The sequence below is a fragment of the Pelophylax lessonae genome (assembly GCF_965119305.1).
Source record: "Pelophylax lessonae genome assembly, chromosome: 5".
NCBI lineage: Eukaryota > Metazoa > Chordata > Amphibia > Anura > Ranidae > Pelophylax > Pelophylax lessonae.
The window spans coordinates 476,542,354-476,567,238 of record NC_138772.1 but is presented as its reverse complement, the minus strand read 5'-3'; the positions used below and the strand labels follow the sequence as shown (position 1 = coordinate 476,567,238).

The window sequence follows — 24,885 nt, the reverse complement described above, 5'->3', positions numbered from 1 at the left end:
TACTCGAAAAATGACCATTTGAATTTTCAAATTGCTGCAATCCTATGTGATCTTTTGTGGCCAATCTTAATCCATGGTTAGAGAAGTGAATGGCCCAAGTTCTTAAAAAAATAAGATTATCACAAAAATCTAAAATCAATTTGAGTGATTTTTACTCACGTGACTGCAAAACACCAAGGACGTACCCATGTCGTTTGGGACTTGCTAATATACAATATAATGAATAATTGCCTTTTTGACAAAGCAAAAAGCACACCTTGGTTTGCTGGTAACCCTTTTCCCCAGATCACTTATGATAATGTTAAACTTTTATAGAAATAATGCTTCATCACTGCAGGATTCTATTTTGAATTGCTATATGCTGTGAGAGTAGAACAGATCTAGCACAAGGTATGGCACTAAGATCTGCGATTCGTTCTCCATAGTCCAATAATTATGCTCTTTTTGTTTTTTGTGAAGGACGAAAAGAATGAAACCGTTCAACACTTAATAATTGTACCGACGCTGGCAAGGCTGGTGAACAAGGATACCGCTGTGCTTGATCTGATGTGAATGGCAACCTCGAATGAGGTTTTGCCGTCTAAGGCTTTTTCGGTTCAGAAGAGGTTTTTTTTCCAACTGCTGCTTTGATAGCTTGGTGTAGTGCAATGTCTTAGCCTGGTCCAGACAGTGTGTGCGGGCTGCAAGAGTAGCAACATAATGGACATGGAAGCCCATATTTGAAAGTTCTGCATCCAACCTGAAAAAAGAAGAAATAATTGTGAACTTGCCTCATTACGTACACACACACACACACACACACACACACACACACACACACACACACACACACACACACAATCTGCCAAGCTTCATTGAAGCTTCAAAAAAGCACCACTGAAGTATCACTGAAGCCCCACTAAAGCGTCAAAAACAAAAAAAAAAACAAAAAAAAAAAAAAAAAAAAAGGATTGTTGAAGCGGTAGGCACTTTAATTGTGTGTTGAAGTCGAACCAAGTGTAAATGAGCCCTTATAGTCACATTCTACTGGACTGGTTCTATAATGTTAAAGATGTTTTGTAGCTTATCTAGGCAACTTCTTCAATTTGAATAAGTGTCAGAAAATACCCCAGTATTAATATCCAAACAAGCAGCAGCAGCAGCACCTTGATTCGATTTCCACAGAAAGGAAGAAGCTATAACTCAAAATTATAGATTTTTTGGCTTGTTTGATAAATGGCACATGGAGCCAAGAGCTTCCACAGCAAATCTATCAAAACTCACTTTTGCTAAAGTCAGATTACAGCAACATGGGTTTCAATAAATCCAACGGGTGCTGCCTTTTTCCAATCGGCACTTTGCTTCTTTCACAGTTTATTATTGCTACATTTGCTACCTGCTGACCCACCCAACTGGTTACAATCTTGTTTACCTTTACCAATTGCGTGCGTGGTGCTGGGGAGCGAGCCACCTGCGATCGCTCCCCGCTGAGAGAGAAGAATGGTCAGCTGTTGTAAGCACAGCTGACCGCTCTCTGAAATGATCACAGAGCGCCTATATAGGATCACAGGTCTCTGTGGTCATTTCACAAGCGCATCCCCCCATAGTTAGTAAACACCCCCTAGGCTCACATTTAACCCTTTGATCACTAGGTTAACACCTTCCCTGCCAGTGTCATTAGTACAGTAACAGTGCATATTTTTAGCACTGATTACTATAGTAATGTGACTGGTCCCCCCCCAAAAGTGTCAAAAACGTCAGTTCAGGGTCCAATCTATTCACCCCAATGTCGCAGTCCCGAAAAAAAAAAAAAAAAAAAACACACATCACACAGGTGATTTAATACCACCAAAAGAGAGCTCCATTTGTGGGGGAAAAAAAAGGACATCAATTTTATTTTGGTACAGTGTCGCACAACCACTCAATTTTCCGTTAAAGTAAGGCAGTGCTGAATTGCAAAAAATGGCCTGGTCATTAAGGGGGCAAATCCTTCCGGGCCAGAACTGGTTAAAGGGATTGTAAATCTTGGATTTTTTTTGATTTTTTTATAACAACAAACTTGTCATACTTACCTGCTCTGTGTAATGGTTTTGCACAGAGCAGCACTGATTCTCCTGTTCTGCCCCCCCACCCACGGCACTTCTGGATCCTCCTGTCTTCAAAGTGCCCCTATGAAATGAAATGACTCCAGCCTCCTCTAGGATGAGATCCGGATCCCAGCCAAACCTTCTTGTGGATACTAAGGAAACAGCATGCCTGTGTCTGACGCGTTTCGTCCGTTTAGACTTCAACTGAGGACTGGGATCCGGATCTCACCCTAGAGGAGGCTGGAGTCATTTCATGCAGCAGTGGTGAGCTGGCCATAACCACTACTATTTGCTTGAATGATTGGTTTTTATGCAAGCACATTGGATTTGGGGATTGATTTTGGGGTGATTTGTGCAATAAATGTTGAAACAGTATCACACTATTGTGCCCCCATTTTTATTTCCATGACACTACCTGATCCATGATTGGAGTATGCTTGTGGAGGTCATCTGTGATTGACGGGGATATCCAAAGGTGTCAAGGGTCCAAGCAACCAATGCTTACAGGCGTATCTTTATGGTATTTCTGGTGAGTGTCCACTCCTTAGGGGGTCACGTTTGGTGTGGTGAAGGTTGGAACCTGACTGCAGACATCAAAACACCGGGAATCACTAATACATGAACTATCTGGCGGTTTTATGAACATGTATTTATAGTTTGAGGACTGTTTTTTCCTTTTAAGGACTATATGATCTGCGATATATGTTTGATATATTGAGCGCTGCTGGATGCAATTGAGTGCTGGACTATACCTATTTAAGTATTTTATTACATCCTTTTATCTATCCAGGTTTTACTACAGCAGCTGCGATCATTGAATTTTTATGTTTATTACATCTTATATCTATTGTATGGTTTTATCCCTTTTAATAAGAAGCGCTGGGCGAGTGTTTGTAATCTAGCTTTTAGTTTCAACCACTTTTTACATTTTTCATCCACTTTATATTACTTTGTGAAAGTATGCAGACCAGGTGGCCGCCTTGCAAACTTGCATCACTGACACCGTATGACGGAAGGTCCAGGAGGCACTAAGTGCCCGAGTAGAGTGCACCTTGACAGGGAAAGCAGGAACCTGAACCTGATGAAACAGGCCTGAACCACCATCTCTCTGATCCATCTGGAAATGGTCGCAGAGAAAGTGGATACCCTTTCCGAGGCCCATTCCTGAGGTAAAAATAGAGTGACTTCCTAAAAGACTCCATAGCTACCAAGTACACCCTAATTTCCCAGACCACATCCAAGGCATGCAAGGTAATTCCTTCAGATGTTTTGGCCTGGGACACAGGGAAGACAACACAATGTCTTCATTCAAATGAAAATCAGAGACAGCTTTTGAGAGGAACGTCCAACCGGGGCGAAGAACCACCTGATCTCTATGAATCAGTAAGGTGAACGACAGGATAGAGCCACCAGTTCCAACACCCTTCATGCAGAGGTGACACCAACCAAAAAAGTCACCTTCTGAGACAGTGTAAGCAAGGGAATCTCCCAAAGATTCTGAAAGCTGCTGGAGGACCGAAAGCACCAAATTGAGGTCCCAGGTTGGCAACGGAGAGTGCACTGGAGGAAACAAATGTCGCACCCCCTGAATAAAAAGGTACGCACCAGGGAGTGTGTGGCCAAGGGTCGTTGAACAAGAGGACCGCCAAAGTGGACACTTGGCCCTTGATGGTACTCCAGGCCAATTTCTGTTCGACCCCTCATTGAAGGAAGCTCAAGATCCGAGCCACCGAGAAGGAGTGAGGATGAACCTCAAGAGACCAAGCAGTGTACGTCTTCCATGTACGATGGTAGATCTTCCTAGAAGTAAAACTTCCTAGGTTAACAGTGTAGGAATCACCGACTCAGATAAACCTCTATCCATTAGAACCTGGCATTCAACAGCCAAGCCATCAAAGCCAGCAACTGTAAAGAAGGATGGAAGACTTGTGCTTGGGACAGCAGATCCTTCCTGAGAGGAAGCTTCCAAGGAACTTCGGTGACCAGCCGCACCAGATCGGCGTACCAAGCCGGCGAGGCCAGTCCGGAGCCACTAAGATGACCGGAATTCCTTCTGTCTCGATCCTGCATAGAAGTCTTGAGAGGAGGGAATGCGTAAATTCAGAAGAAACTGACCCCACAGGGCCACCAGCGCATCTGCAGCATCAGCCAGAGGATCTTGTGACGAGCCACAAACCTCTGCACCTTTCTTTTGAGTCAAGACACCAACAGATCCACCTCATGGATGCCCCACCAAAAACACAACTGATGAAACACCTTCAGATGAAGGGACCACTCCCCTTGGTCCAACGCCTGCCACTTGAGGTAATCCACCTGCCAGTTTTCCACCCCGAGAAGGATTTGCCCAGCCTAAGCACCGGAGAGTGAAGCCACCATATCAGGGACTCCTTCATTCCCCAGCTCAGCCAGAGCAGATTGTCCAGAGACTGCAGAGTCTTGTCCCATTGGCCAGAATCTCCCTTTGCAGGGACCTCGTATGGAACTGTGCAAACGGAACCGCCTCAAAAGGTAGACATCATCAGGTCCAGCATCCGCATGCCAGTTCAAAGGGATGACCATCTGCTGGACAGCAGGAGACGAATTGCAGCCTGCAATTTCAGGAGATTGTCCAGAGGAAGGAGCACTCTGGCTAAGGCCGAGTCCAGAGTCAGACCCAGATAGTCCAGCTTTGTGGACGGAACCAGAGCAGACTTCTGAAAATTCAGAATCCAGCCAAGCTCACTCACAGTTCGTATGGCGATTTCCAGGTTTTCCACCAGAGCAGGAAGAGACTCTGCTCGCAGGAGGTCGTCATCTAAATAGCCCAGTACCGTGATCCCCCGTTGGCGTAACAATGCTAACACCGGGGCTAACACTTTTGTGAAGACCCAAGGAGCTCCTCTCCCCCGGCAAAATAAAAGGGAAGCGCTAGTGACCAGCACATATTGGAATGTGAAGGTAAGCATCCTTAATGTTGATAGAGGCAAGAAAATCCCCCTGATGCACGGAAGCCACCACTGTGCGAATGGACTCCATCCTATACTTCTCCACCTATACAAAGCAGTTAAGCACCTTGAGGTCCAGGATTGGACACACCTTGCCTTCCTTCCTGGGAACTATAAACAGGTTTTGAGTTCCGAAGTCCGAACCAGGACAATTACCCCTTAAAGAAACAGGTCTTTTACCCGGACCAAATGACTTTGTGGACCCACTTGTCTTGTACCAGGGAACTGACATCCTCCAGAGACCAGTGAAGACGTCCCCGACCCCGATACGGGTGAGGGCCTACCTTCATGCTTAAGGAGAATTGTACGTGGGTCTGGAGAAGCCCGCTCTTGGCTTGCCAGACCAGGTTAGTTTGGATCCTCTAGAGGAGGCCCTGAAAGGTTTTGGAGGACCCTGAGGGACGAAAAAATTATAAGCCGAGAAGGAGGGCCCACGTCTACAAACAGGTTCCTTGCCCTTAGTAGTCTGCGGAAGAAAAAAAGTAATCTTTCCCCCTGTGAGAAATTCAATGAGGTCCGGCAGTTGATTGCAGATCTCAAAGGAGAAAAATTTCTATCCGAAAATAAAAAAAATTGCCAGAACCAGAGATTCCAGCAAGGTACTAGGTCCTTACTCCTGACTAGGCAGAAAAAAACTGAGTAACTATAGCAGAGAGAGGAGTATACCCCCCCCCCCCCCCCCCGGGATTGCCTATAGGCATAGCCAGATTTTTTCTGGCTAGTGTCCTACTCCTGTAGGGGGCAGTATAACCCAATGGTCATGAAGATCAGGAGCTGTGTCCGTCAATGAACGAAAGAGAAAATACATTTTTTGGATTTAATAGGGCACAGGTGTGTTGCCCATGTGTTACTTGGGATGTTTACTTTATCCACCTGTGGGAGGGATGGAGTATATTACCAACTTTATTTTAATGGCAGCCAGCTATGACTCAGGTCTCTTTGTAAAGGTAAAAATGCGTCAGCATGACTATCTTGAACAGTTGTTCGGCTTTGGAAAAAAGCTTATGCAAGGACTCCCTGCTGGTGCCGACTATTTCTTTTTTCTGGGTTTACATGTTAAACTAAATAGTGACCATGTGCACAAGCCCTGGTTTTCATTGTAAGGTCAGGTTTGATCTTTGCCAATTGAAGTGGTTGTAAAGTCAGGAAGGTTTTTTTATCCTAATGCATTCTATGCATTAAGATAAAACGCCTTCTGTGTGCGGTAGCCCCCCTCATACTTACCTGAGCCCATCTCGATCCTGTGTAGTCCACGAGTCCCTCGGCCATCCAGGACGATCCCTTCTGATTGACTGAGACACAGCAGCGGCGCCATTGGCTCCCATTCCTGTTAAAAGTCAGTTAGCCAATGAGGAGAGAGAGGGGCAAGGCCAAACCGCAGCTCCAAGTCTGAATAGATATCTGGAGCTGTGGCTCAGCCCGGCTGCCCCCATAGCAAGCTGTGTACTGAGTGGGCACTCATGCCACTCAACAGGAGGGAGGGGCCAGGAGCGCCAACGAGGGACCTGAGAAGAGGAGGATCAGGGCTGCTCTGTGCAAAACTATTGCACAGAACAGGTAAGAACAGGTTTGTTATTTTTATAGAAAAGAAAACAAGACTTTAGTATCACTTTAAATATGTCTTAAAGGGATACTAAACACATACACTGAAGTTGAGTTACTAAATCTAGAGCAGCTGTGCACAGAAACTAATCAGCTTCTATGTTTATTTGTCAAAGTGTAATTGAACAAGCTAAAGCTCGAAGTGGCTACCAAGCAAAAAAAATGTTTTTAATAAAACTTTTTAGAGTATGGTATTTTAATCGAAGTCAATTGTAAGGGCTTTGAGGAGTTAACAAGTGCTTCCAGATTCCAAATTAGCTCTGACAACTCTGCGTCCCAATATGTTCATACAATGAATATTTAGGATTCTGTTTGCCGTTCTATCCGGGACTTTGAGAACGCGCATGTGCGCGAAATACGTTGACACGGCAACAGCCAAGCCTGCTTTTCACTCTGGTTATGGGCATTTATCCCTCCTTCATCCCGCTGGCACCAAGCAGTTGCGTCATCCAGGCGCCTCGCATCTTCAGCTTGGCTTCCCAGTCGGCTTGATCTTTCCACCCCGGACGGGTCAGATCATCCTTGCAGCCCCTGGCAGCCAGTTTCCCCATACGCCTGTGCTCTCGGGTCTCCCGGGCACCTTGCGCACACCCCCTGGCCGGAAGTGCCAGATCACGTATTAGTTCTGCTGCCATATAAGTATGCTGTTATGTTGTCCACAAGCGGGTAGACAAGAGATTCATAAAAACCCCACTGTAGTATTCTGGGACCTCACAGGGATAGACAACATTGACTAGGACTATATAGACACTATTTACCTTGGACCGAAAGGCCATCAGCAACAGCCTGGCTTTAAATACACGGAAGCTGAAAATAGTAGAAGTCATTAATGAGAATATAAAACAACTCACCTTAAACTGTTAGAGGTATCAAACTCTGAAGCACATGTATCTGCCTGCTTGTGAAAAGCGTAAACAGACATACTTGGGTGTTCAATGAGAAGGTTCTCCATAGGGCTGGTCTCCACCTCATTAGTGGTCAACTCTCCAGCAGTGAAGCAGGGAGGTGGAGTTACAAACCAGCTTTCTTCCATAGGACATGCATCAAAATGGACAAAGTACGAGTCACTAGTATTTCCAAACGGTTTCAAGGCACCAGATGTTAAGGACAGTACGGGGTGTTCGTCAACGAAAACTAATTCCTCTAATGTAGAGGCTTCTTCAGATGTTCCAGTGCAGGCATCCACTTTGAAAGGCGAGAAAAGAATAGTAAAATAAAAAATATATATAAAGTATTGCCAACGAAATGTTATAACAACTGTGTAGTCATTTTTTATTTATTTTTATAAAGTTCTTAATTTAAAAAATACACACAAACCCCTGCCCTTCCTCCATGAACCATAGGTTTCATTTTTTCAAAATGTCTGAAAGAATACGCTTATCTGGCATGTATAGTTAGTACATCTCTGCAATATATAATAATTTTCCCAGCTTTATCCTTATCCTAACACTGCAGCAGTACAAACAAAAATATCTGTTGATCTTCCAGAAATCAAGTGAACTCTTTCAGGGCAGCAGAGGCAAAGTGCAAAGGAAGTTAGGAGCTCACTGGATCTGTGGAAGATCAACAGGTATCCTTCTACACTTGCAGTGTTTTTAAACACTCCTGGACTGGAAGGATTTACCCCCTTAATGGCCAGGCCATTTTTTGCGATACGGCACTGCGTTACTTTAACTGACAATTGTACCCAAATGTCCTTTTTTCCCCACAAATAGAGCTCTCTTTTGGTGGGATTTGATCACCACTGCGATTTTTATTCTTTGCGCTATAAATGAAAAAACAGCAAATCTGAAAAAAAAAAAAAAAAAAAGAATCAAATTTTTCATTATTTTAGGCCAATTTGTATTCTGCTACATATTTTCGGTAACAAAAATCCCAGTACATGTATATTGATTAGTTTGCGCAAAAGTTATCGCATCTACAAACTAGGGGAAATATTTGTAATTTTTATTTATTTTTTTTACTAGTAATGGCGGCGATCAGCGATTTTTAGCGGGACTGCAACTTTGCAGCGTACAGATCTGACACCTGACATTTTTGACACTTTTGGAGAAACTAGTGACATTTCAGAGTAATTAGTGCTAAAAATATACACTGTTACTGTACTAATGACACTGGCAGGAGAGGGGTTAACACCAGGGGCGATCAAAGTGTTACATTTGTCCCTAGGGGGTGCTTTCTAACTGTGTGTGTGGGGGGGGGGGTAGGCTTGCTGCATGAATAATAATTAGGAACACAGGATCCCTGTGTTCATTACTGACAGAACAGCGGCCTGCTGTGTTTACAACGGCAGTCCACAGTTCTGTCTCCACGGGGAGTGATCGCGGGTGCCCAGCAGCAATCACGGCCGCCGGACCCACTGATTGTCCCCCCCTGTGACCAATGGGCACGTGAACCCTCACTAGCGGTCATGCAAAGCGACGTACAGGTATGTTGTTTCACAGGACAGAGCCGATCTGCTGCAGTAAAACTACAGCAGCTGGTCGGCAAGCAGTTAAAGAGACAAAACATGGGGTGACATGATGTATTGGAGAGATGCAAACAATTATTTTAAAGTGGTCCTAAAGTCAGAAGGTTATTATTTAAATGCATTCAATGCATTAAGATAAAAAGCCTGTGTACAGCAGCCCCCCTAAGCGCCCCTCATACTTACCCGAGTCCCGTCTAGATCCAGTGATGTTGCACGAGAGACTCGGCTGTCTGTGGCTCCCCTCCTCATTGGCTGAGACGGCGGTGCGGTGCCATTGGCTCCTGCCAAAGTCAGTCAGCCTATGAGGAAAAAAAAGGGGTGGGGCGATGCAGCGGCTCCGTGTCTGAATAGACACAGGGAGCTGTGACTTGGCTCGGGTGCCCCCATAGCAAGCTGCTAGATGTGGGGGGGGGGGGGGGGGACTCAAAAGGAGGGCGGGGCCAGAAGCACCAAAGAGGGACCAGAGAAGGAGGATCTCAGCTACTCTGTGCAAAACCAACTACACAGAGTAGGTAAGTATAACATGTTTGTAATTTCTAAACAAAAAAAAAAGTCTAATTTAATATCACTTTAAGCAGGTAAAAGAACAAAAAAATCATTTTTTACTCCCCATTTCCTATAGGGCGTGATGGTAGAGCACTTAGGCCTATTTTAAACTTCATAATACTATGGGGTTGATTCACTAAAACTGAAAAATGCTAAATCTGGCTTCAGCTTGTTCAATTAACCGCTTCCCAACTGCATCATGAAGATGAAGCGCCCCCCTGCTCTGGATCACGTACCTAGCATGCAGCCTAGTAGTACCTAGCAACCGCACATGCCACTTACCGGGTCCAGGCCAATGATTGGCTCTGAGCTTCCCAGAACACAGCTCTGTATTCAGGGACAGGGGATGAAAACGAGATCCCCAGTAAAATCGGCACACAGTACACACAAAACACTTGTTTGGCACGTATTTAACCCCTTCCTGCCAAGTGTCATTAGTGCAGTGACAATGCATATTATTAGCACTGATCACTGTAATAATGTCACTGGTGATGTCAGTTGCAGTTAGTCAGTTCCCCCAAGCGTCAGTCTGCCCCGCCCCCCACACACACTATCACAGTCCCATTATAAGTTGTTAATCGCTGCAATTACTAGTATTAAAAAAAAAAAATAAAAATAAATCCAGTATATAAAACACGCCATAGTTTGTAGCCGCTAGAACTTTCACATAACCAGTCAACATACACTTATTGGTTTTTGTTTTTTTAAAATCAAAGACATGTAGCAGAATACATTTTGGTCTAAATTTATCAAAAAATTTGATTTTTTTTAATGGGATATGTTTTACAGCAGAAATTAAAAACAAAAAAAAAAACAACTTTTTTTTTTTAATGTATTTATTTTTTAAATGGTCTGTCTTTTGTTTATATAATGAAAAAAAAAAAACCTCCTAGGAGGTGATCAAATACCACCAAAATAAAGAAAGTTCTATTTGTGTGAATAAAATAATACATTTTGTGTACAGCATTGCATGACTGCGCAAATGTCAGTTAAAGTAGCGCAGTGCCGACTAGCGAAATATGGCCTGGTCATGAAGGCGGTAAAACCTTCCAGAGCTATAGGGGTTAAGAAAAAAAAACTGGCAGCCGATTGGTTTCTATGCACAGCTGCACCAGATTTTACACGTTCTAGTTTTAGTAAATCAACGCCTATGGCTGTTGGAAAAAAAAAAAGGGGGTGGTGTTAGTGGGAAAGGTGTCCTCTTTGATATGCGACTAGTACGGCATGGTATACAGATACAGGTATACAGAGTGTTTCACCACATACTCCTTGTCCTACCTATGAGGTCCACCAGAATCCATTCATCCTCTTCCTTTTCGCGAAGCTCCGGCTCATGGCTCAAGATGTTGCTGGAGTCGCCCATAAACATACTATTAAGCTTTTGGAACATTGCAGGGTTCCTTCACGAACCGTTCTTCGGTCCTCACAGTGATGGCTCAGGTTTAGCCAGGTGGCACAGGCAGTGATAAAGTGCATAAAAATGTCTCAGCTTAAAAATACAGAAAGCATCAAATCAGCTTGTATAGAACCTGCAGAGCAAAAACAAAATAACAGTATATAGACAAATGGATACGTTTAAGGCCTAAGAGGAGCGAACCAAACCAAATCATGCAACAGACAATACAGCTGGATATAAAAATGAAGCTTCCAACAGGCCCTGGTTAGGTAGGACTGTCACAATCTCCCTTGTTCAAATTTTGACCCAGTGGAACCATTGAGAATAAAATTTCAGTTCTTGAGGAAAACCTTTGTTGGTGGTCAGAGGTAAAAATGCCCTTTAGTTTGGCAGGCAGTGGGGATGGGTTGGGTGTGTTTTGACATGAGTATGACCCTGAGCTCTCCAGGGCCTGCAAACTGAGGTAATCCGCATGCCAATTTTCAACCCCTGGAATATGCATAGCAGAGAGGGCTGAAACATATTGTTCTGCCCACCTCAGGATGCCGGACACTTCTTTGGCAGCTAGGGCACTTTTGGTGCCCCCTTGATGATTCACATATGCCATGGCCATGGTGTTATCCGATTGAATCCTTATCGGACACCCCTGCAGACGATCCGTTCATTGAGACCGGCAATGCCTGATCGCCCGAATTTTCAGGATATTGATCGGCAGACTGGACACCTGCTGATACCAGACTCCCTGGGCTGATTCCGTGGCCAGGACATCTCCCCACCTGGACAGGCTGGTGTCTGTGGAGACCACCGTCCAGTACAGGGGAAGAAAGGACTTTCCTTGTCAAAGGGCCGGGAAGTGAAACCACCAAATTGGGGATCCCCTCGTACCTCAGCTCAGTAGGATCAAATTGTCCAGGGACAGTGGATTCTTGTCCCATTTTGCCAGAATCGCTTTTTTGCAGAGGTCTGGTATGGAACTGAGCAAATGGAACCACGTAGAAGATGAAGACCATCAGGCCCAGCACTTGCATGCAAGTCCTGAGAGATGATTGGCGGCTGGATAACAAGAGCAGAATCGCCTGCTGCATTTTCAGCAGCTTTGTTTCTGGAGGAAACACCCGGGCTGAGGCTGAATCCAGAGTCAGACCCAGGTAGCCCAGCTTGTTGGACGAATTAAGAGCGGATTTCTGAAAATCTAGCAGAGTTCGCACTGTGATGTCTAGATCTTCCTTCAGGACAGACGGAGGCTCTCAGAAGGATAACGTCCAGGTACCCCAGTACCGACAGCCCCCACTACCTGAGTAAGGCTAAGACTGGGGCCAACACTATTGTGAACACCCGAGGAGCTGAGGCGAGACCAAAGGGAAACGCCACGAATTGATAGTGCCCCTCGCCTATGGCGAATCAGAGTAAACGCTGATGCCTGACAAATTGGGATATGGAGGCAAGAGTCCTTTATATCAATAGAGGCCAGAAAATCCCCTTGATGAAGAGAAGCCACTACCGCGCGAAGTGACTCCATTCTGCTGCCCCCCCCACCTGCCTCCTATCCATCCATTAGCAGCCATGTGCTCCCAGTGTGGAGACACTCAAATCAAAAGTGTTAGGACTGCAGGTAAAACAGGGTGCCGTGCAGTGGCCCTGCAGCTTACACATACGTTTGCAAATGCGTGTCAACTAAACCCCTGTTTTTTATTTATATCATGAGACAGGTCTACTTGGTTGGTGGCAGACTGGAGGGTGAGTACATCAGACTGGGGCTGGCTGGCATTCCATGCACCTATTTTAATCCTTTTAAACTTTTGTTTTTACGTGACTCTATTTAACCTAGAAACCTGAGAGTCCAACATCGGTGTAACTGTCAGTTTCTTTAAGAGAGATTTCTCAAATGGATACCTCCTAGCGAAACGCTAAGGTATCCCAACCATGCGTTTCGGGGAGCCCCACTGAATAGCAAAAATCTCGGCAGGTAAGGGGAACACCTTAGTCCTCTTGGATGGTCTGCGGATACCAAATTGCATGTCGCGGCCGACGCAGCATTAGCTGTGGCCTCCATTTTTAAAGTTTCCTGCACTGATATAATGAGTGCCTCCACAATTGCCTTTTCTTGCGCAGATGTAGCGAAAGAGGAATCATCCTCACTGTCACTGAGGAGAGCCATGTCCACTTTTGACACCAATGACTGCAGGACCGCCGTCATGGCCGCCAGGGCAGACTGAGACCCAGAGGGTCCCACAGCTTCTGAGAGTGGGTCAGGTGTTTACATGTGCTCCAGGGGCTCCATGTTACCCTGGGGACAGCCACCAAAGGTAATGTAAAAAACAAGATGAAAAAAACCCCACCGCTGCACTACACGTCCCAGCAGCACTGTTATAGCAGGAAAAGGGGAGATATACCGCCCCAGGAACTCACCACTAGCCAACTTGGGAGATAGAAGCGCCAACAGCCTGCTGCACGCCGATCATAAGGGAAGAGGAAAAATGGCTGAGGTCACTAGAAACCCCCCCCCCCCCCCCGCTGAGCACCGCTCCGTTCTGGCTTCAAGAACATGGCCGCCACATGTACTGTATAGAAACCACCAAAAACATGGCCGCCCGACTCCATGTGTGCGGCCACCTGAAAATGGCAGCGCCATGGGGCGAGGTAGCCGATTCCCGGGGCCCACAAGGACCCCTGGGTTACTGTAAGCAGGAAGGGGGGCCTATACAGGGACCCCCCCTCCAGGACAACTACCACATAAAAGGCAAGTCGAGCTGCCATCAGCACTCTCCCTCCCCCCATCCAGCCACAGCTCACCAACACCACAGAGAAAAAAAATCAACAGTTTAAAACCATAACATTTCTCACTCATCCCTGAATGGGAGCAGGGGGGGGGGTGCTAGTGCAGGGGTAACCCTGCTAGTGAGGCAGGGGGTGCATCTGGGTAGGAAGGACCTATGAGGGGCCTACTGACCCGGGGAGGGGCCCGTGTCCACCCCAAATTTTTTTACAAGAGAGAGAGGGGGGGGGGGGGAGACACTATTCACCACACCTTTGGATGGGGCAGATCAACTCCCCATCTTGGAACAGGGGTACTGCGGGCCAGAGGTAGGCTGTGACCAGGTCGTGTGCATCCTCGCGAGGTGGTTCACTCGCAGGCCAGCCCCGTCCTGTGGGGCTATGTCGCAGCCGACCTAGCGTGGAGCTGCGGTCTGCATGCACTCGCTGGCCAGACTGGGGAGACCGTAAGGATCTAGGATATCCAGTGCATCACCCAGTCCGGCAGTTGATTGTAGTTCTCACAGGAACAGACTTGATTGTAGAAGAAAAACAAAAAAAAGGAAAAAAGTTCCAGCAAGGAGCTAGGTCCTTACTCCTGACTAGGCAAAAAAAAAAAACTGAGATCCTATAGCAGGAAGTGGCAGTATACGCCCTGGGACTGCCCTATAGGCATAGTCAAGCTTTTTATAACCCTTTTCCGCCTAGTGTCCTACTCCTAATAAGGGCATCATAACCCATCGGTCAATGAAGATATGAAGCGGTGTCCGTCAATGAACAAAAGAGAAATATATTGTTTAAATCGGGGCTTGACAAATGTGCTTTGACTCGAAGAGCCAGCTAAAAAAAAAAAAAAAAAAAAAAAGTAAGGAGCCAGGTAATAGTTAGCAAAGCTTTTTAAAAAAAAAAAAAAAAAAAAAAAAAAAAAAAAAAAAAAAAAACTTACCTATACTTACCCTGCCGGTCCCATGAGGTGGGCAATTATAAGTAACGTATGGCTTTTATTTGATTTTATTTATTTAAAAAAAATAAAAAAAATCAGCTGCCTTGTTTAGTTAAATGCTACCAAATGAGACACCTTTTTCACTAGGTAATTTACATCACACAATATTACTACAATATATATTTTGTAAAAGATAAATGATGAGGTTGCACAGAGTAAATAGATACCAAACATGTCAAATCTAAAAATTTGCGCACACCCGTGAAATGGTGACAAAACTTCAGTACCCGATATTTTCTATGGACGACGTGATCCACTGAATGTAATGCAATACAGATCGCATTACATTCTTTCCCAGCCATGCTGGCTGGGGAAGCTGTCAACGGGGACCCGGAAGTGACATACACGGCGCTTCCAGGACAAGAACAAGATGAAAGGAGAACGGACACGTGTCACTTTACCGGCATGTGGAAGCAATCGGGCGTCAGCAGAACCACCCGGATGCTTCCACCTGACAAGTGAGCCCTGCTGTTTGTAGAAATAAAACCTACCTGCCTGGCACCTGAAACTACATGGCCATGAATGGGCTGACAAAAGCCCAGGCGCCAGGACGCAATTTCTAGTCATCATGACGACCTGGCGTCCGGGATTTGTCAAGGCCTGGTTTAAATTGAGAAAATGTACCATTTAAAAAAAAAAAAAAAAAAAGTGAAAAGGTAATTTTAAAATTGATGGCAGCAACACATCTCAAAAAAGTTGGGACAGGGCCAGGTTTACTACAGTGTAGTGTCCTCTCTTCTTTTAACACTCTGTAAATGTCATCAGATCAACTGTTATTTATGGTGAGGGACTGACATGAAGAAAGCCTTGTTTCTATCAAGATGGCCACCTCCACATAGAGATACAGTGCAGAACAATTCATGGTAAATCAGTAGTGGGGAAAAGTTCAGCTGCAGAGTCTATTGGCTACACAGGTTTGTCAAATTATGATAAATGTAGCCCGTCTAGAACATGATCTTCTATTGTACAAGGTTTACATGTCTGAAGCAAAATGTATCACATAGTGATCATACCACCCTACCTTACAGCAAAGGGAAGAAGGTTGGAAAATATTATTAAAGGGTTGCTAGAAGGAGACATCCTGACACCTAATGCAAAAAAAATATTTACTGACTAGGTTATGTGTCAGAATGATTTCCATGATGGCACCATACAAACCTTAGCAGGGGATGTGTACACCTATTTTAAGAAAACTGCTACATAAAATGGCTATATTCGGAATCTGACTACACCCACTTATAAATAGCAGAATAAAAAATATACAAAGATCCTTATGTGGTGTGGAAAAACAGACATAACCATGTCATGAGTGTTTTTCCACAACACTTTTAAATATTAATTGCAAGGAGAAAAAAAAAAAAACGAATGATCCAATGTCAGCCTCTTAACGGTGTTCTGTTGTCACCCTCTCATATAGCAACTGCTATAGTTCAGCCCAGAACAGATATTTAGTGATAGGTATATGGGAAATATTTCGTTATGAGGATATTAAATTGTTATTAAACTAGAGGTGCGCTGAATGGAAATTTGGTGCCGAAACTAATAATTCAGGATGCACTTGCCGAAAAACCGGAACAGGACGGTTTTTTAAAAATATATATATATATTTTTATATAAAAATTGTATTATATTCAACTTTTTAATGAGGATCATGAATTTAAATGCATATTTATTGTCGGCCATTATTGGCACCTTTAGCACAAGAAAAGCTCAAGAAAAACATATCTCTTCCAATTCTATGTTGCGCTTCCTTAAAAAAAAAAAAAAAAAAAAAAACACAAACACACCAAAACTCACCTCTCCGTTGAAATGCACTGAAAACGCAGCAAAAGCCCACCAATAAACACACCCATTTTATGTTTTTGATGCAGTTTTTGAGTCACGGCCTAAGGCTCCATGTACACGGGACGTTGTTAAAAGTCCCTTTGAATCCTGAAATTTTAGGACGTTTGAAACGTCCGTTAGGTCGCGTTTGCACCCGCGTTTAGCGGGCGTTTGCGTTTAGAACCATTCCTAAAGGTCAAAAAAATGATTCCCCTTTAAAATGGAAAAACGCGAACGCTAAACGCGGGTCATCGCGTTCGGTCGCGTCTTTGCGTTTGAAACGCCGGGAAACACACGTTCGAACGCAAATAATTGCGTTCTAAAAAACGTCCCTGAACTCAACTGCCTGCAAATGACTGTAAACGGCCCTGTGTACATGGACAGATAAGATAACATGGAGCTGCGTTCAGGGGCCCAACTGCTCCTAAACGGCCATTTACAAGGTCCCGTGTACATGGAGCCTAAGAAAAACACACCATAAAGCACAGTAAAATTGTGGTAAAAAAAGTCGCTGAAAAATCACATGCGCTTTTGGCGCAATTATAAGCTAGTAACACCATTTTCAGCCACTGAAATTTTGGTGCATCTTTAAATTATCCCAAAAGCAAACATTAGTTATAATCACAATTTACCAATTCTTAGATGTAATGGCTGCATTTGTTTTCTTGCCTTTTTATTAAGGTGGCGCCATCTGCTCCCCACTCACTACCGTCACTTGTAAACACAGAAACCTTCTGGGACAAGGGAGATGCTTATGCAGGTGCATTGTGGGATAGGGCAGCACATGGTAAATTGTACTGTGATCTCAGCTGTGCCCAGATACCAACCAATGATCTCCATGCAACAGAGAGAGGCCAAGCATCCTATACTGCCAGGAGGTACTAGAGCTGGGCTGGGTAGGTGAGATGTGAGGAAACTTCGGGGGCAGAGGTGAATGACAGATGAGGACTGTTGGAAGGGAGATGTGTGCAGAGTTGGGGGATGGGGGAGAGTGGTACAGAGGACAGGACTGGCAGCAGGCTGGCTCGGCTGCGCAAATCGACGTATGGGTATGTCGGTTCACGGGAGCGGTGCTGGGGGCGAGCCCGTGCCGCCGACTGAGCACTCCCACCCCCACTAGGCAGCGGGGATGCCGGGTCACAGGACCGGGAGCTGCGATTGCTCCCCGCTGAGAGAGGACGGTCAGCTGTTGTAAACACAGCTGACCGTTGTTCTCTCTGAAATGATCACAGGTCTCTGTGGTCATTTCACAAGTCCCTCCCCACACAGTTAGAAAACACTCCCCTAGGTTCACACTTCATTATTACAGTAACAGTGCATATTTTTAGCACTGATTACTGTAGTAATGCCACTGGTCCCCCCAAAAATGTTTCATCATGTCAGTTAGGGGCCCGATCTGTCTGGCACAATGTCGCAGTCCCGCTAAAAATCGCAGATCGCCACCATTACTAGTAAAAAAAAAAAATAACAAATCTTTCCCCTAGTTTGTATACGCAATAACTTTTGCGCAAACCAATCAAAATCAAATATTGCGATTTTTTTTACCAAAAATATGTAAACAGAAAACAAATTGGCCTAAAAAGGATGAAAATTTTTGATTTTTACATTTTTTTTGGGAATGTTATATAGCAGAATGTGGAAAATATAGTTTTTTTCCCAGAATTGTTGCTGTTTTTTTGTTTATAGCGCAAAAACTAAAAATCGCACAGGTGATCAAATACCACCAAAAGAAAGCTCTATTTGTGGGGAAAAAAGGACATCATTTTTTTTTTGGGGGTACAGCGTCGCATGACCGTGCAATTGTCAAAAAGTAACGCAGTGCCGAATCGCAAAAAATGGCCTGGTCATTAAGGGGGCAAATCCTTCCGATGTATGGCTGAATTTGCACCGCACAGACATGTCATTTTAGGAGCAGTGCGCTCCGAATTACATACGATCTCTGTGATCGCATCAGTGTGAACCGCCACTTATTGTGTTTTTTGGTCTCCTTGTAGCAAACTCTCTCAACTCCCAAACTTGTTTGTTTATTTTTTCCTCACTTTGTTTGTTTGGAAAAAGCAATGCACGTTTGTTTTGGTCATATGCTCTGCTCTATGCACACTACACATCCCATAGTCCATCTCAGAGGGGAGCAGAAGAGGGTGGCTACAAACAGTGGCACCATGGATAATGAACACAACCACCCTCCAATAAGAAGTCAGATCACAGCAGAAAATAAAAAGAATGTGGAAGAGGGTGAGAGCAATAGAAGGTACTTTTAGGAATATCTACTTTTTAAACCAAACTTTAGTGTCACTTTAACTATTCTGCACCTATTTAAAGCTGTAATATTATTTTCAGTGGGGGTGGGGGTTGAATGGATTATCAGGCAGAAAATAGGACATGCATCTTTAAGCAGTACTTGATGAAAGCACGCCATGTGCCAGCTTTCTTTATAAATAAATGGAAACAATCCCCTCCTTAGATTCTGCTGGGGTGGCAGAGACACCTGCTCCTCAAACAGCCCTGGAGCATACAAGGAATGTGGATCGGGTTCACCAGCGGGCTTCAAATATAAAAAAAAGTTTTAAAAAAAGCCACAAAGCCCACAGGAGAAAAAAAATATAACGACTTCTCAGAAAACTTACAGAAATGCAGATTGGCTTCTTTTTCAGAAACTCAGTCAGCTATAAATACATAGAGTGGCAATCTGACTGAAAAGCATTTATTTATTTTTGGACAGCTTGGGACTTATTTGCCTAAGTAAATATGTATTTTTTTTTTTTTAGTTTTTATATTTCAGAATCTGGCCAAAGAAATAGATGAAATTAGTGCCAAGCGACAAGCACTGCCATAAATTTTCCACGTAACCAGACAAAGCAAAGCTTGTTTTCTTTACACCCAGCAATATTGTGATACTTCATGCATTATACTAGAGGCCAGCTGGGAAAGAGTTCTACAACGGATCACAGGTAAGCAGAATTATAACCATTTCTACTCAGAGCTCCCAGGATTCTGCCACCTATATCCAGGGAAACCAAGGAAGTGTGCAAACCTGACAGTCTTTTCCCTGCTTTTACAAGTTGTGCAATTATCAACTCTTCTCCACTTTAGAGTCACTCTTAACCACTTAAGCCCCGGAAGATTTTACCCCCTTCCTGACCAGGAGGTATTTTGCGATTCGGCACTGCGTGACTTTAACGGGCAATTGCGCGGTCGTGCAACGCTGTATCTAAACGAATTTGACGTCCTTTTTTTCCCCACAAACAGAGCTTTCTTTTGGTGGTATTTGATCACCTGTGCGATTTTTTGATCATGCGCTATAAACAAAAAAAGAGCGTAAATTTTGCTAAAATAGCAATATTTTTCAAATTTTTTTATATGAAATTCCCCCCCAAAAAAATTTAAAAATCAAAATTTTTTAACATTTTCGGCCAATTTGTTTTATGCTACCTATGTTTGGTAAAAAAAAAAAAAACGCAAAAAGCGTATTTTGATTGGTTTGCGCAAAAGTTATCGCGTTTACTAACAAAGGGAAAGATTTTTGTCATTTTTGTTGTTTTTTTTTTAAACGCGTAATGGCGGCGATCTGCGATTTTTTTTGCGGGACTGCGACATTGCGGCGGACAGATCGGACCCTTGACTGACATTTTTGACACTTTTGGGGTTGCCAGTGACATTTCTACAGTAATCAGTGCTATACATATGCACTGTTACTGTAAAAATGACACTGGCAGGGAAGGGGTTAATTTTATTGGAGAGGGAGGGGTTAATGTATGCCTGGTGCTTACTGACATGTGGGGGGGGAGGTGACTGAGTGAGCCAGGGACAGATTGGATGTTAAGCTATGCTGAACACTCCGATCTGTCACTTAGGAGATCCGTTCGCTCTGTTTACACAGGCGGGCGGATCTCCAAACTGGATTCCCCGACGATCGGGGCAGAGCAGCGGCGATCGCCACTGCTCCTCCCCTGGCCCGGCTCCCGCTGTGAATGAAAACAGCGGGAGCGCGCCCGCCGCCTACAGGGGGGAGGAGTCTAGCGACGTAGGTCTACGTCGCTAGACGATAACGAGCCACTGTGCCGCAGTAGCAGCACAGTGGCTAGTGTTAAAGTGGTTAACAACACAAATAAATTACTGGTTAAAAAAATAATAGTAATGTGAAATTGTAACAGAGGTTATGTCTAAACACGACTGAGGTGGTTGTCTATTCGCTAATCCAGACGTATTGATGCTCTCAATGTTCATTTCTGAATATCTCTACTGAGACCAATGCCTTTCCTTCTTCTATCCCCTCTCCTTTTCTACAAATCCTTTCCCCACTTTTCTATACTCTTTTTCTTCACTTATACTCCCTTTTATGTGCTACTGCTTAATTTAATTGAGTCCTATGTGGTATTACAATTTCCGTCTTTACAAGATGTATATCCACACATGTACTTTGACTTCATTGTAAATGTTACGATCGCTATATTTCTTTATGCCCATTTGTCTGTTGGGCATACTTTATTGCCCCTCTATTTTCACCTCAACATTGATTAACCTCTTTACCTCTGCTCACTGTGCCTCTACTGCGGCACAGTGGCTCGTTATCGTCTGGCGATGTAGGTCTACGTCACCAGACATTCCCCTCTCTTGACGGCGTGCGCGCGCCGCCGGGGGCTCGCTCCTGCTGTATTCATACACAGCGGGAGTCGGGCCAGGGGAGGAGAGGCGGTGATCACCGCTGCTCTTCCCTGATCGTCGTGGATCGAGTGAGGAAATCCGTCCGCTTGTGTTAACAAAGCGGGCGGATCTCCTAAGTGACAGGCAGGGACAGATTGTAGGGTTCAGCATAGCTGAACATGCGATCTGTCCTTGTGTCACTCAGTCACCTCCCCCCACACATGTCAGTAAGAACCAGGCATACATTAACCCCTTGATCACCAATAAAGTTAGCCCCTTCCCTGCCAGTGTCATTATTACAGTAACAGTGTATATTTTTAGCACTGATTACTGTAGTAATGTCACTGGTCCCCCCAAAAGTGTCAAAAATGTCAGTTAGGGGTCCAATCTGTCCACCGCAATCCCGCAAAAAAAAAATTGCAGATTGCCGCCATTACCAGTAAAAAAAAAAATAAACAATAAAAATGACAAATCTTTCCCATAGTTAGTAAACGCAATAACTTTTGCACAAGCCAATCAAAATACACTTATTGTGATTTTTTTTTTACCAAAAATATGTAGCAGAAAACAAATTGGCCTAAAATGTTAAAAAAATTTTGATTTATAAATTTTTTTTTGGGAATGTTATATATCGGAATGTAAAAAATATTGTATTTTTTCTCAAAATTTTCGCTTTTTTTTATTAATATCGCAAAAAAATAAAAAGTGCAGAGGTGATCAAATATCACCAAAAGAAAGCTCTAATTGTGGGGGGGGGGGGGGGGGGGAGGACGTCAATTTAATTTGGGTACAGCATTGCACGACCGCTCAATTGTCCATTAAAGTAACAGTGCCGAATCGCAAAATATAGCCTGGTCAGGAAGGGGGTAAAATCTTCCGGTCTTAAATCGGTTAAAAATACGCTCATTGAGAATTTTTTTGTCAAAGACATGTAGCTAAATACATTTTGGCCTAAATATATGACAAAAATTTAATATATTGGATATTTTTTAACTGTCAAAGCAGAAAATGTGATTTTATAATATTTATTATTATACTATATTTTTTTATAATAAAAAGATTAGTCTCATTTTATGATATTATTATTATTAATAATAATAATAATAATAATAATAATAATAATAATAATATATAAAATAAAAGTAAAATAATGTATTATTTTTAAGATTTTATTAAGCATTTTAATAATAATAGTATTAGTAATAATCACAAAATAAGAATACCTATTATAATTATTAATATAACATATTTGTTGTATAAAAATAATAGTAAAAAGATTATTTTGTAATATTATTATTAAAATACAAAATAATAAAAGCAAAATAGGATTTTTTTTTCATTTGTATTTAATATATTTTATTTTGCATAACAAAAATATTTTTTACTTTTTTAACTTTGTAGATTAGTATAAAAATAAACATCTTGTTACATTTTAAATTATATTAAAATACATAAACTACATGAAATATATGGACCAAATTATATTAATAGTATAATTATTCCTGGTAATATTTATTACTTTACTTTGTATTTAATAATATAAAAAAAATTATAATTATATATATATATATATATATATATATATATATAGTATCAGTAATAATAAGTGTATATATATATATATATATATATATATATATATATATATATATATATATATATATATATATATAGTATCAGTAATAATAAGTGTATATATATATATATATATATATATATATATATATATATATATATATAGTATCAGTAATAATAAGTGTATATATATATATATATATATATATATATATATATATATATATATATATATATATAGTATCAGTAATAATAAGTGTATATATATATATATATATATATATATACACACACACACACACACATACATATACTTATTATTACTGATACTATAATAATCAGGGATTCCTCGCCCCATATATAGGATATCTTGCAGCCATTCTCTCCCCGCCCACTGACCGGCCGGGTGAACTTCCCTCCTACACCAGGTTGAGGTCACATCGGGAGAGGAGGGCAGTGGGCGTGCACTGTATAGAATGACAACAGATTGCGTCAAGCCTGTGGGCGGGCACGGGGGCGGAGCTACTAGTATTACCTCAAACTCACAACAAACGTCACCCGTGTCACACAAAGGAAAGGGGCCGCTCCTCCGGAGAGGCCAGCGCTGGCCAGTCACCGCACAGGCAGGCTGAGAGCCCCGCATCCCCTAGTAGTGTATTCCCCGCACACACATACACGGCCCCCATAGAACACAGAAGCGGGAGGTGACCCGGAGAGATGAGAACTCAGCAGAGTGAGGCGGGCGGTCAGTGTTGGAACGTTCCATCCGCTATAGAGGTGGGGAGCGCCCCGTAGAAGTGGTGGCGCGTCTCACAGAACCCCTTTTTACCCTCCGTAGAGGTGGGAGAGTGCCGCGCGCCTCACATTCCTCCCCCCCTCTCCTCTCCTCACACACAGACCGCGGCTACTCACTGGGTGAAGGAGTTCAGCACGTCCCGCTCCCGTAGTCTCCGTTCTGGTAATGAGGTAGTTCCGGTGGCCGTAGGTCAGTAGCGGGGACGGTGTCTCGGGTCTCGGTGGAAGGGCGAAGCTCTCCCGTCTCGCTCGGTTCTCTCTTCACCTTCCAACTGAAGCTTTTGTTGTTCTACAAGTTTGCAAACAGCTGATCGGGTCGTGACGTCGCGGAAACCCGCCGGCCAATGGCAGGCAGGGGGCGGGCTGTCGTTAACGCACGTGACTGGTAAGGCCAGGCTTATACCTAGTCCGGGCTGTCAGTCATAGAGGAGCCTGCAGGGCATGTCTGGGCAGAGCCGCCCGGGATCTCTGTGTCCGGAGGAACTCATACAGCTCACTGAGTGGAGGAGACTGCAGGAGGTCTATGGCCGGAGCCCAGCACGGGACCCCGGGGTGCCCAACCTGTGTCTCATTGTAGAAACAAATCTGTCATTCCTAGCAGACTCATATACATATGTCTGCAGTCTCTGACCGTCTCCTGTATTATGTCTTCCCTCTCTGACTGTCTCCTGTATTATGTCTGCCGTCTCTGACCGTCTCCTGTATTATGTCTGCCGTCTCTGACCGTCTCCTGTATTATGTCTTCCCTCTCTGACTGTCTCCTGTATTATGTCTGCCGTCTCTGACCGTCTCCTGTATTATGTCTGCAGTCTCTGACCGTCTCCTGTATTATGTCTTCCCTCTCTGACTGTCTCCTGTATTATGTCTGCCGTCTCTGACCGTCTCCTGTATTATGTCTGCCGTCTCTGACCGTCTCCTGTATTATGTCTGCCGTCTCTGACTGTCTCCTGTATTATGTCTGCCGTCTCTGACCGTCTCCTGTATTATGTCTGCAGTCTCTGACCGTCTCCTGTATTATGTCTTCCCTCTCTGACTGTCTCCTGTATTATGTCTGCCGTCTCTGACCGTCTCCTGTATTATGTCTGCAGTCTCTGACCGTCTCCTGTATTATGTCTTCCCTCTCTGACTGTCTCCTGTATTATGTCTGCCGTCTCTGACCGTCTCCTGTATTATGTCTGCCGTCTCTGACCGTCTCCTGTATTATGTCTTCCCTCTCTGACTGTCTC

General features: G+C 43.7%; 1 protein-coding gene across 1 annotated transcript; it reads right to left on the bottom strand.

Moving 5' to 3' along the window:
- Positions 1-448: 448 nt before the first annotated feature.
- On the bottom strand, positions 449-23,912 carry TP53INP1 (tumor protein p53 inducible nuclear protein 1). Its single transcript, XM_082259674.1, has 4 exons — positions 23,777-23,912; positions 10,947-11,197; positions 7,504-7,837; positions 449-739 (listed from the first exon to the last, which is right to left on the bottom strand). Exons 2-4 carry the CDS (start codon positions 11,056-11,058, stop codon positions 487-489), a joined length of 699 nt encoding a protein of 232 aa, XP_082115800.1. The 5' UTR covers positions 11,059-11,197; positions 23,777-23,912; the 3' UTR covers positions 449-486.
- Between the last annotated feature and the right edge of the window lie 973 nt (positions 23,913-24,885).